Source organism: Corvus brachyrhynchos, unplaced genomic scaffold (assembly GCF_000691975.1).
Source record: "Corvus brachyrhynchos isolate BGI_N302 unplaced genomic scaffold, ASM69197v1 scaffold4, whole genome shotgun sequence".
In the NCBI taxonomy this organism is placed as follows: domain Eukaryota; kingdom Metazoa; phylum Chordata; class Aves; order Passeriformes; family Corvidae; genus Corvus; species Corvus brachyrhynchos.
The window spans coordinates 6,930,103-6,941,979 of NW_008237878.1; the positions used below are offsets into that span (position 1 = coordinate 6,930,103).

The window sequence follows — 11,877 nt, forward strand, 5'->3', positions numbered from 1 at the left end:
GGGGCGCGGGGAAGGGGGGCGGAGGGCAGGCGGTGTGGGGATGCGGTGGCTGCTGCCGGCGGCGGCACCTATGGGGTTTGGAGCGTGCAGAAGCGGCGCTGTATCCATCCCGCTCCAGCACCACGTGCCAGCCCTGGAAAACCACTTACCAGGCTTGAAAGTAGACGAATATCCGTGGTGTTCGTGGCAGTTCTTTACCTTTGACCACGCTGGGAGATGGATGTGTGGAGAGTTCTGCGCAGTGTGCTTGTTCCTCAGCTCTACAACTGCTCGGAGCTCAGGGTGCTGGCTGTGTTCCTTTCTCCCTGGAAAGCTGGGTACCACACTGGTGTTCAGCTTGGACAAAGCTGATCTCCGGGGGGGGGGATAGGTTAAGTTTTCTGCTCTTCATAAGTTTGAGGAAGGTTGACTCTATAGCAGCTGCGTAAGTTCTAAATCCTGGTTGCAGTGTGTGTTTAAAAGAAGAGGAAAGCACTTTTGGTTAATTGTGATGTTTAGAGAAAAATATCCTTTAGCCTTGATTGTGCATCAGGGTCATAGGGTGGCTATAACTAGTTAGCCAAAGTCATTAAAAAAACTTAGGACCTTCATTAGAGTTTTATGATACCAACACACTGGTCATAGTCCACACAGGATCTGGGGCTTTGTAGGCCTTGGGTTTCTTCGATGTTTACAAAAATTATGTTATGACATTTTATTTAAATCTCACACTACCATATTTGATATGGCCGTGGTGGAAGAACGTAATTGGAACTGCTGGATCAAGTCCTGGTGTTCCTCACTAGAACTGATAACCAGGAAAATACTCAGAAGCCTCACTCCCACTTCTACGTTAGGTTTAGTTCTGGGAACTCTGTGGAGGGAAGAGATGTTATGACTCCCTTGTAGAAAACTTAGTATATCCTATCTCACTTGCAGCTTAACTGAGGTTTTGAGAAAGGAAGCTTCTGTGATTGGGGGGGATAGACCAAACCAGTGCCTTATGTCTAAGAAGCTTTTGGCAGACAGTAGAGCATAGTAGGTAGCTCAAATCCTTCTAAAACTTGCTTAACAACTTACTGGAAGTTTCAGTAAATGAAGAGTTGGAGTCTTGCTCCAGTCTAGTCTAGTTGACAAAAGTATTATCAGTGTGCTGAGGAGAAATCATTTCTTGAGGACTTCAGTGTTGCCCACTGAGAAATACTTAGTTGTGCCTGTCAGTATTGCCCTGTGTGCTTTTAGTGATCGTGATTGCAAATGTTGATGCTCATGGCACTCAGTTCAGTGGGTTTGGGATCACCCAATGGCACGGTAACTTTTTAAACCTTGTGCCTTTTTCCTTCATCTGTTTGTGGTGTTGCAGAGGCTCTAGACTAAGACAAGAAGCTTGAGGGGGGGAAAAAGACTTGGTTGTAGTCCAGTAATTAAATTCCAGATTGTTCTTTCCTGCATTTGTTCATAGCTTCTCCATTAGGCAGTATTGCTTGCTTCAGGGAAGCAATCAGATATGAGAAATATTATCTTTATTGTCCTGCAAAGGGGAAGAATGAATACAGGGAGTAGGAGTGCCCTCTCTCATGGCCCCTTCTAGGAGGGGGAGTTGAAAAACCCTGCATGAATTTTTATGAAGGAACAGGTGATAAACAGGGCTGGGGGAAGAAGAGCTGACTGCCCTGGTAGGCAGGTTTCCTTGGCTTATTTTCCCTCTTGGAACAGAACAGAAAGATAATATAACAAAGTAAATGTGAAGAAAAGGGTATAGATTGCAGACAGAGAATTAGAAGAAGAAAGTTTATGGAAGAAGGAAGCATCACATGAGACATCAAGTGATAAAACAGAGAAATATCTATAACACTAAGGGTATTAACAACCCCTCCTACCAAAGACTTAGAAATTAGTGAAAGGACTGGGAAAACAATGAGTAATGCAGTATTCTTGCTAGCTGATCTAGTCTATAGAATTAATGAAGTGCATATAATTTGAAAGTGTAGTTACAGCTTGGGTGCTTAGCCTGTAATCACATAGTTCTGAGCTCTCAGACAGATATGAATAGTGTGCATTGTGTTGTCTTTTACTGTGGATGGTTGTTAGCAATGTGCTTTTGGTAGGATTAATTGAAAAACTAAAGATGTTTAGTGCTCGTGCTCTGAAAGGACCTAATTTGGGGGTGGAAAGAATTCTCTATTTCAAGTGGAGGTAGCCATGCTAGAAGAAAATTAAAATTGCACTTTTCTTCAGAAACAGAACTGCAAATAAATTCCCTAAGTGAATTGAGTAGGTGATTGTATTCAGGTTAGCTAATAGCATGACTTGGCAATTGTGCTGTTGTTCTTCTGCAAATGCAATTTGTTGTTCAACTGCTTTAACAGGGCAGTGGTGGAGAGGGGGTGGTGGTAGAATTACTTCCGTGTCATAACTTAACTTGGCTGTTCCTTCAATTTCTTAGCACCCAGAAAAGATAATAAGTAAGATAGAAATGCTTAAAGAAAACATAGATTTTTTAGCATGAAAAAATGGCAAGGCTGAAGACTGTGATGTGTTGAAATTTCAAGAATAACAGCTGTGATTGCATAGAATTTACTGGTTACTTTGGTTATATTTTATGCTATTACAGATTACATTCTCTGTCCTCAGGGGATTCTGGCCAATTCAGCTGTAGTTGTTATAGAATGTTAGCTGATACTTGGAAAAGCAGACCTAGGAGGTACCATTATAATTTTATGGTATGAAGCTTATTTCAAACCTGCTTAGCTACCCTAGTAACAGACAGCATCTCTGGGAAGAGTTTTCTAAAGTTAGACCAATTTCTTGGTTTCAGAGGAATTATCTGTTGTTTAATAATATTTGGAAGTGTTTCTAGTCTATCACTTTTTGTTAAAACTGAAAGAGTCTAGTAGGTAACTGAGGCCATTGCATTGGTGAGAAGGGAAGTAAATGGTTATATCAGTGACCCTGCGACCTTGTATCCCATCCCAGACATTCGGAGAAATAACAGTTTTGGCTTTGGGCCAAAACTTCTTACAGGGAAGAAAATTTCCCAGTGGGCTGCTGAAGTTTCCAGTGCTGTGTGTGTGACACAGGAATTCCTTTACCTGAGTTTGTATTAGCTATATTGAGTGAAAAGTTTTCAGTGGATCTTCTTTTTCGTTAGTTGCTCTAATAACTCCTTTGGTCTCATTTTAATTTTGGCTTTTACGATGCCAAGTAGCAGTAAGTTCTCTGGTTGTGTTCCCTAGGGAGGTCTACTTCCTTTTCATTTCAAAATTGTTTTCTGGTAAGTGCAGTTATTGCTGAGTGCTCCAGTGAGTATTTCTGAGAAATCATTTCCTGTTCACCTTATCTAGATGTTACTCATGATTAGTGTATTATCTTTCTACTCCTCCTAATCATTTCCTTTTCCAAACCGAAGTAATCTGTTATCTCATGCCTGTATTGGAGATTTTGTAACTGCTCATGTGCTTGCTATGTTCCTTTTTTCAGTTTCATTAGCACAACACAAGTCTGATTTGTTCATAAGTATAAACTGCAATAGTTAGTTCTAATTACGATGCTGACATTTGTCTGATATATTTTCTCTCTACTCAGTATCTTCAGTAGAGAATAAAGGTGGCCTAAATGCCTTAAATTTGTCCTTTCTTGAGTGTAATCTTTCTTGATTTAGTAATGTTCTGTCCTGTTCTCCCTCCTGCCAGCTGCTGTTGCAATGGTCTGGCAGAGTTTTTTAAAAAAGAAAACAAACTAATGAACACTTGCCTGTTACTCTGCTGCTTTGCTGCAAACTAAACCAGCAGCCAAGCAGCTAATTTTGTGACTTGCCTCCGCATTCTTAACACTTACTGGCAGCAATCACTTTCAGCTTTGCTTTTTAGATCTTGCATGGCATTTAGCTTGGGATGCAGATGCAGAGCAGGAGGTCTGGAGGGGTTCCACTGCTGTTTCCCTTTCATTCTGCCTGTAGCCATAATCATTCCAGGAAGCAAGCCTGAAGGTAGTGGTGAGCTTAGGACAAAAATTTTCAAGGGACATCTAGATGGTTAAAGGACTGGAGTGTCACACACACTGGATGGTTGAAGGAGGAGCTCTGTTTGTTGAGCCTTGATAAGGCTAAGCAGGGGTTTTAGTTGCTACCTTCAGCTGACAAGCGGGAAGACAACCAGACTGTTCTTTGAGTTGCAGAGTGAAAGGACAAGTATCAACAAACATAAGGTGCAATGACAGGCACTGCAGTGGGATAAAATGGAAGTTCTTTACTGTGAGGGTGGTCAAATGTTGAGCCAGCCCAGGGAGGCATCTCTGTCCTTGTGTTCAGAATGAGAGGACAGTGCTTGAGCAATGTGGTCAGCCTTCACATTTGGCTCTGCTTTGAGCAGGAGGTTCATGCAGATGGCCTGAAAAGGTCCCTTAGAACTTCCATTATCCTATAACTATAGAACCAATATAATCAGTTACAGAAGCAGAGCTTTTTTTGTGCATTGCGGTTGATATATGATGTGGTAAGAAACTTAATTTGTAGTTGGTACAGAATACAAAATCTTCCTGTTTATCTGCATGAAGCTGAAACTTTATCAGAAAACACTGGAATACTCAGTCTTCAGCATAGTAACAGTGTGAATCACAGCAATATTAAAAACATTTTATTCCTTGTGTGTTAGACATCTTAAGACTTACTAGATGTGACTCAACATACTCTTAGTGAAGCTCTGGCAATAAACTTGACGTTCATCAGAAAGCTGGTTGAAAAATGTTCAGACTCCATGATGGCAAGTGGGTCCATTCCACAGGCATTCAGTGGTTATTGCTAGAGCTGTTTTCACATGCCAGTTTAACAAAAAATGTTACTGTAAAAATCTTGTTTCTAAAAGGCTGCCTGATTTGAATCAGGTAATGGTACACTCTGTCCATCTAGAACTGAGGTTAGGAAAACACCCAGCTGAGTGCTGAATACATTTGGAAAGTGTTACTTCCTTCTGCAGCTTTTTACAGTCTCCTTTTTTTTCATTTCCTTGACAGTGTTTTGGTTTGCATGTTATCCTCTACTCCCTTTTTCTTTTAGTTTGTTTTTTTTTTTTAATATCACCAAAGAGTCTTGCTGCTGCTTTATATCTCTTCGCTTTTTTATACGGCAGTCACTTCCATGGCTTTTGGTATGTCAGGCGTGGAGAAGTCAGCAGCTAAGCAAATTGTATCTAGAAACTTTCTCTTAAGGTGGTGGAAGTTGTATTGGAAAGTTAAATGCCCTGGCTTTAAGTGAGGAACATGCAAAACATAAAAGTGCCAAACTACTAAATATGTAGAGCCTGTGCCTCAGAGCACAGTAGCTGAGCCTAGAGGTTACCTGTGTGTGTCCATCAGTGAAGTTTTACCCTGAGCTGAGAAACTTTTGCACTGCCATGGTGTCTGTTCCTTTGCAGGTGAAGGAACTCTTCCACTCCATGCGTGTGGAGTACTATGCTCTGGAACTGGATGTAACTGGTGAGTAGGAGAAAAAAAATGTGTCACGTGCTGCTGCTTCATGTAACTAAAAATTAGTGACTCTGCATGATTCCTTAAGCTGTCTTAAGCTAATTGGGGGGATATGTGAAAGAAGTAAAATACATTTTTATATATGCAGAGATAAAAACAATTAGGCTTCAATGTGGATTTTAATACAGGATGTGTTTTTAGTGTAACTGAAGTCTTTGACTCTCTGTAAACATCATCAGCTGATAGAGAATGTGAGACCTGATTTCTCTCCGAGGAGCTATGACTTCTGGGGGAAAAGCCTGTGATATTTTTTCCTACTCCTGGTTCTCTTGTGGCTTCAGATGAATTGTTAATGTTTGACTTGGTATATGGGTGACCTTCTTTGGGAAAGGTGCTGAGTCACTGGAAGGAAGGGTAAATTCCAGTAACTTGGCTGCTGCTAGTTTCAAGTTGTTTTTTTTCTTAAAGTTCAAGCTGCCTTAGTTTTAGGACATGTGCAGTGCCTTATCTGTCTATGGATGTAATGCATGTTGCTTTTAATGTAGTTTTAGGAACAAATAGTTTCTTACATGGTTCTTAGTAAACTGTTAAATGCACTTTTGTTAAGCTGTTGAGTGTCTGTTATTAATTTTTTTTCTGTATAAAACATAAGTTTCCAATGCTTTTTTTAAAGGTCTAATGCCTTTTTGAAGTTTTTTTTTTTTTGCCTAAGCAATGTTTGGGAGAAATACAGATATTTATTTGTCTCTTCTTAGTTATTTTTACTTTTTATTCCAGTTGTCATACTGTGAATTAATTATAGCCCAAGATATGTAAAGTACAACACATAGCCTTATTTTTTCTGGAGTTACTTCTAATTAATAATGTATTTCCCTTGCAGTTGCTCCGATTACTGATGCTAAATAGATACAATCTTGGAATAAAAAGATCTTAATCAAAGTGATTATTGTAGAATCCCATTCCCACATTTACTGCTGAGAGATCCAAACTGAGCTTGTGTGTAGGTGCTGATCATTCAGATTACAGGTCAGGTCAAGCAATGATAATTTTAAAACTAGGAAGTTTCTGACAGTGTGGTAGGTAGAAAAAGTAGGAAGGTAGCTTTAGGGTAAGTAGAAAAGCATGTTCATACTTCCCTTACCCATAGTCTCATAATACAAAGCTGCTGGACAAAATTATGTGCCTGTGCACAGAACATACTCCAAAATAAGATAGTTCTTATGAAAGAAAAGGTGTCTGTATGATCTTCTGTGATAGTTGGAAAAGAATTTTTGTTTAGTACCAAGTGTGACACTGTCAGAGACAGATAAAAATCCATGAAATACAAGAACTAAACTCTTACTACTTCAGTTTTATTCCATTCTGTAGAATTGTGGCTTGAAACACCAATTTAAGTCCTGTGTTTCAGCCTGCTCCTTTGAGAAGTAGTTTCTGAAGACTTGCTTATGTCCAGGAAACTGCAAATGGAATGTTTATAATAGAATTGTTGTCTTGGCAGGTCTGCAGTGTATCACAGTGCAAACCTTTAATACTTCAGGTTGTTCTAAAAGCTCTCTTCCTGAAATCTGTTTATAATGTACACATTTCTTTTATTCTTAGATGACGGAGCCAGTATTCAGCAAGTGTTGGCAGAGCTGACTAATCAGAGGACAGTACCTAATGTATTTGTGAATGGAACTCACGTTGGGGGCTGTGATGCAACATATCAGGTAACTTGGCTTTTAAAATCAGCTGGAAGTAGACAAGACTGAGTGAATTTGCTGTTTGATCATAGTTAAATTTTGTGTAACACAGTAGACTGGGTGATGTAGGTCAGAGGAGGCAGTGTTATCAGTTGTTTGCTCAGAAACATGTGTGCTGATTTGATTATTTTTTTCTTTTTCTCTCCCAGGCTTATCAGGATGGATCACTGCAGAAACTCCTTGGGGACAACCAAATTACAGAACCCTATGAATATGATCTCATTATTATTGGTGGTGGCTCAGGTGGACTTGCCTGTTCTAAGGTATGATGTGAAAATGGCATTAAAGGACAAGTTGTACGTAAAAGTTCTTCAAAACTTAATCTGTCTGTTAATTATGTTGGTATAAAACAGTCTATATTTTGATGAGTATTACTGTTCAACTTGTTAGTTAATGAACCAGTAGTGGTCTAGTAATGTTCTCACTCAGGAGATAATGGTTTAAAGGACCAGTTTCAAGACAATGTCTATTCAGATCTTGATCCTAATAATAGGTTTTAGTTTTCTTGCTGAAGGTGGAACCAAATGTTTTTTAACTATCTCTTCTGCATGTGTAATACACAGGCACTTCCAAACAGTAATCTAGAAAAGGGCTACTCTTGAAGCCTTTTGACAGTTGAGGATTCAGGATCACCAGTCATCTAAAATTAAGTGCTTGCAGCAGCTCCCTTCAAGGAGCTGGTTCACTCTTTAGTTCCCTTTTTAGCTGCTTTCTCAGAAAGGGAAACTGAAGTTGTGTAGCCCTTACACAATTAGCTGTTGTTCAGAGTGCCTCAGGACCTAAGGTCTGAATTCAGTTTTCTCTGCTATCCAAGGGATTTGGACACATGTTTCCCCTCTCTCAGATGGGATGTCAGGATACCAGACAGATATCCTAAACTGTCAGTTTATATTTTGGGCAGGGTGAAGTTGTTCTTGACAGCCTTGACAATTGCTGAACGATACAGCCAAGCATGCAACCTTCATTAGAAAGTATAAAGCAGGCAGGAGAAGCTGACAGTGGAATTCTTCAGTTGACCAATTGTGTATTTTCAGCATGTTCAGATCTTTCCTCACAGTACCTTCTGGGACATCAGTTGTAAACTTGGTGCTAATTGCCAAATTGTTCAGTGATATTTGCAAAACACAAGACAACCAGCTAAACCTTGTTTGAGCCAGTTGTTGTGCAGGAGTTCTTAAAGAGATTTAATTGAGGTGCTCGAAAGTTCAAACAATGTGTAGCTGGTAATTCCTTGGATAGAGGAATAGGCTTATTTGGGTTGGAATGGACATTAGAAGAATATCTAATGTAAGCTCCTGCTCCAAGCAAGGTCAGCTGTGAGGTCACACAGGATTATGCAGGAACTCATTCATTTGGCTCTTGAAATGAGCCGGGGCTGGAGATGCCACAGCCTTTCTGGGAAACCTGTTGGATTGTCTTCATGGTGTGAAAGTTCTTTATATGCAGACTGAGTCTGTTGTTTCAACCTACAGCCACTGTCTTTTGTCCCTTTGCTACTTGGCCAGTGCGAAGAGCCTGGCACAGTCATCTTAATGTACTTCTCATAGGTATTGGAAAGTTGCTCTTGGGACCCCTCCAAATTCAGTTTTTCTCCAGGCTGAACATGTCAAATTCCCTTGGCCTTGTCATAGGGTGTGTGCTCCAGCCCCCTGAACATCATGGTGGTGCCCCATTGAACTGTCTCCAGTTTGTCACCTTTCTTTCCATCCATGAACATGCCAAGTCAGTTCTGTCCTTCTGAAAGAAAAGGAGAGCTAACAGCATAAGTATTTCTTTAGCTGAAGTAGAAGAGAATCATAGGCTGCTGAGCCTATCTCATACCTTTTTCAGATCATGGCTTTTGACAGCATAGGATGATCTGGATGAAGCATTGAACATGAAAGCAGCCATTCAAAGTTTGAAAGAAAGCCAGGGATTCTTGAGGGATTTCAGTTTTTGTCTAGTGAAGGAGATAGAAGAGCCGTGTATGATAATGACTAACTAATGAAGGTAGTAAAGAAGCCTTCTATTAGTGCTAAGTGTATCATGACCATAAATGAGTGGACAGGCTTGCTTGGTTCAGTAATGCTGACTGGTCTTCTCCATCTTTTATAGGAAGCTGCTGCCTTGGGAAAGAAAGTAATGGTATTAGATTATGTTGTTCCAACGCCTCTTGGAACCTCATGGGGTAAGCTTTTGTTGTCTTGGATTTGATGATGTTTGAGTACCAGTGATACATACTGAGATGTTACATATTATGGATTTGTGTTCTTAGGAATTGAGGCCAAATTCCTTTAATTCTGGTACACAGATAACAGCAAAGTTGTGTTCCTGGCTTGCCTGCTGTTTTTCTAGATGGTTATTTCTGTTTGGGGCATTGTTCTTTGTCAAATGTTTTTCTAGCTTTGATCACTTTCAAATCATGTCTGGGTAGTGTGTGTGTGTGCATGTTCACATTTTTATGTTTGTGGGGTTATTTTGCCTTTTAGTTCTATTTTGTAGACAACTGGTAGGCTCCTGTTAGAACAGTGACCACATGGCTGTGTATGTCTCACCTTTCCCTAATTAGGGACAGCTGCTGGCTGACCTCATTAGTGATGTTGGCAGCTGAGAATGAGTAAGGAACTTGAGTGAAATTTCTATTGAGTCGAGGAATGAATGTGCTCTTTTAGATAGTCTTTCAAAAACAGGCATATTTCAAATTCCACATAATAGGTGGTACTAAATTGTAGGAACTCTGGGCTTTTTGCCTTGCTTACTTGACAACCTGACTAAAATCTGAAGCCTTGTGAAGTAAGTAACCTGGGTCTATGTTTGACATGCTGTACCTGTCTTGGGTCAGTGAGTCTAATAACCTCTTAGACCGAATACAAGCTTAGTGTGTTCATTGTACTTTTAAATGTCATTTGCAACAGAAATTTCATGTTACTTGTGTGACTGTAGCAAACCTCACGGAGTGATATGAGTGATTATACAAAGTACATGATAGGAAAAGCATAAATTCTGTTCATGGGAGCAGTAATGTGGTTCTTTCCATCTTAGGACTTGGTGGCACGTGTGTAAATGTAGGTTGCATCCCTAAGAAGCTGATGCATCAAGCAGCACTTCTGGGTCAGGCACTCCAAGATTCAAGGAAGTATGGGTGGCAGTATGAAGAACAAGGTCGGTGAGAACAGAGAACAGACCAAGACTGTACAGATGAGACGCTGAGCTCAAGACTGTTCTTGTACTTTGGACTTAATAAATTAGATGCAGAGTTCAGTACTTTTCATAGATGAATCGGAAGGTGTCCTCCTTCTTGAGTCATAGACACCTTTGGGATTGAAAGTTAATTGTGTTTTGTTCCCTATATTATATGAAATAAATGACAGAACTTCTAGAATGGGCTTATTTCAGATAGCAACAAGTCACATAAGTATTAACATAGTAGAACAAGACCTTAATATGTATCTTCATTACTGATAATGTTTTCTTAGCATGATGTACAATGAATAAGTTAAGTTTTTCTTGAGAGGTACATTGCACTTTTATTTCCTTAAATATGAAATTGTCTTGTTTCAGTTAAACACAACTGGGAGATCATGGTAGAAGCAATTCAGAACTACATTGGTTCATTAAACTGGGGCTATCGAGTGTCCTTGAGAGAGAAGTCTGTGACATACCTCAACTCTTACGGAGAATTCGTGGAACCACACAAAATTAAGGTATGCTCTGCATTTAAAATACTTAGATGGGAGGGAAAACTCATGTTTTAGAACTGCCTTATAAAATTCAACACCAAAAAGGCTTCATCTTAACATTGCAAAGTTAGGTCAACTGAAGTTAAAAACTCATTTGTGAAGTTATTGATTTAAAGAATTATTTTACTTTAGTACCTGCCACGATGTTTGCAAACCTAGTTATGTAAGAGTGATGTGGATATGTGTAAACCTGTGTCTTGCAAGAATAGAGGAAGGTGGTCTCGGTTTCTACCTTCATGACTGACTTCAGCAACCTGAGTGAGGAGGGGGCAAAGAAAGGAAACTCTAGCTGTATGATTTTGCAACTTGGAAAATCTTCATACTGAAGCATAAAAACTATTGAAATTAAATTTAGACTAAGCACTTGCATAAGAGCATGGCTAGAACCTCGTGCTGTATCAGCATACAAATTAAAGTGTCAGTTTTGCAAGACAAAGCTTGTTCTGGCAATCTTGCTGTAAGTGATCATACTGTAGCAAGGTTAACCTAGAAGTGCATGTTGAAGGCAGCTGTTGCATTCAGTGAGTGTAATTGTCTGTTTTCAACATCAAGGCTGAACTACTTGTGTTTTAAACCAAGAGACCAGCACTGAAAGATAGTAGTAAATTCAATTTACCTCAGGTGGTACACACCTGTTCAAGTGTTCAGGCATGCAGGGCATCCACTTAAGTGTCCTTAGTCAATAAATGAAGTAGAACAGAGGGACTTACAGCAGGAGGCTGGACTAGATGACCTCCTGAGGTCCCTTCCAACCTGAATTACCTGTTGACTTGATTGGGAGAAAGTTTCCCTTCATTTTTGTTGAAAAATTAATAAAAAGCAAGAACGAAGGTCAGATTTTGGGAGAGATCCATTGGCAAGATGAAATTTCCAAAGACGAAGGGTCTCTAGAGGTCAAATTAGTTAGAATTCACTTAAGGTTGGGTCTTAGACCATGTCATGTCTCTGAAATTATGTAACTTGTTACCTTTTTT

At 39.7% G+C, this 11,877-nt stretch overlaps 1 protein-coding gene across 1 annotated transcript in view; it reads left to right on the plus strand.

Annotated features, from left to right (window-relative positions):
• The first annotated feature begins 5,349 nt into the window (after positions 1–5,349).
• TXNRD3 (thioredoxin reductase 3) overlaps positions 5,350–11,877 on the plus strand; it is a 12,035-nt gene continuing 5,507 nt past the window's right edge. Inside the window, exons 1-6 of the mRNA XM_008632238.2 lie at positions 5,350–5,451; positions 7,042–7,151; positions 7,334–7,447; positions 9,279–9,351; positions 10,206–10,325; positions 10,725–10,867. Of these exons, the coding sequence (XP_008630460.2) occupies positions 5,370–5,451; positions 7,042–7,151; positions 7,334–7,447; positions 9,279–9,351; positions 10,206–10,325; positions 10,725–10,867 (642 nt within the window). The 5' untranslated portion in view covers positions 5,350–5,369. The remainder of the gene's footprint in view (positions 5,452–7,041; positions 7,152–7,333; positions 7,448–9,278; positions 9,352–10,205; positions 10,326–10,724; positions 10,868–11,877) is intronic.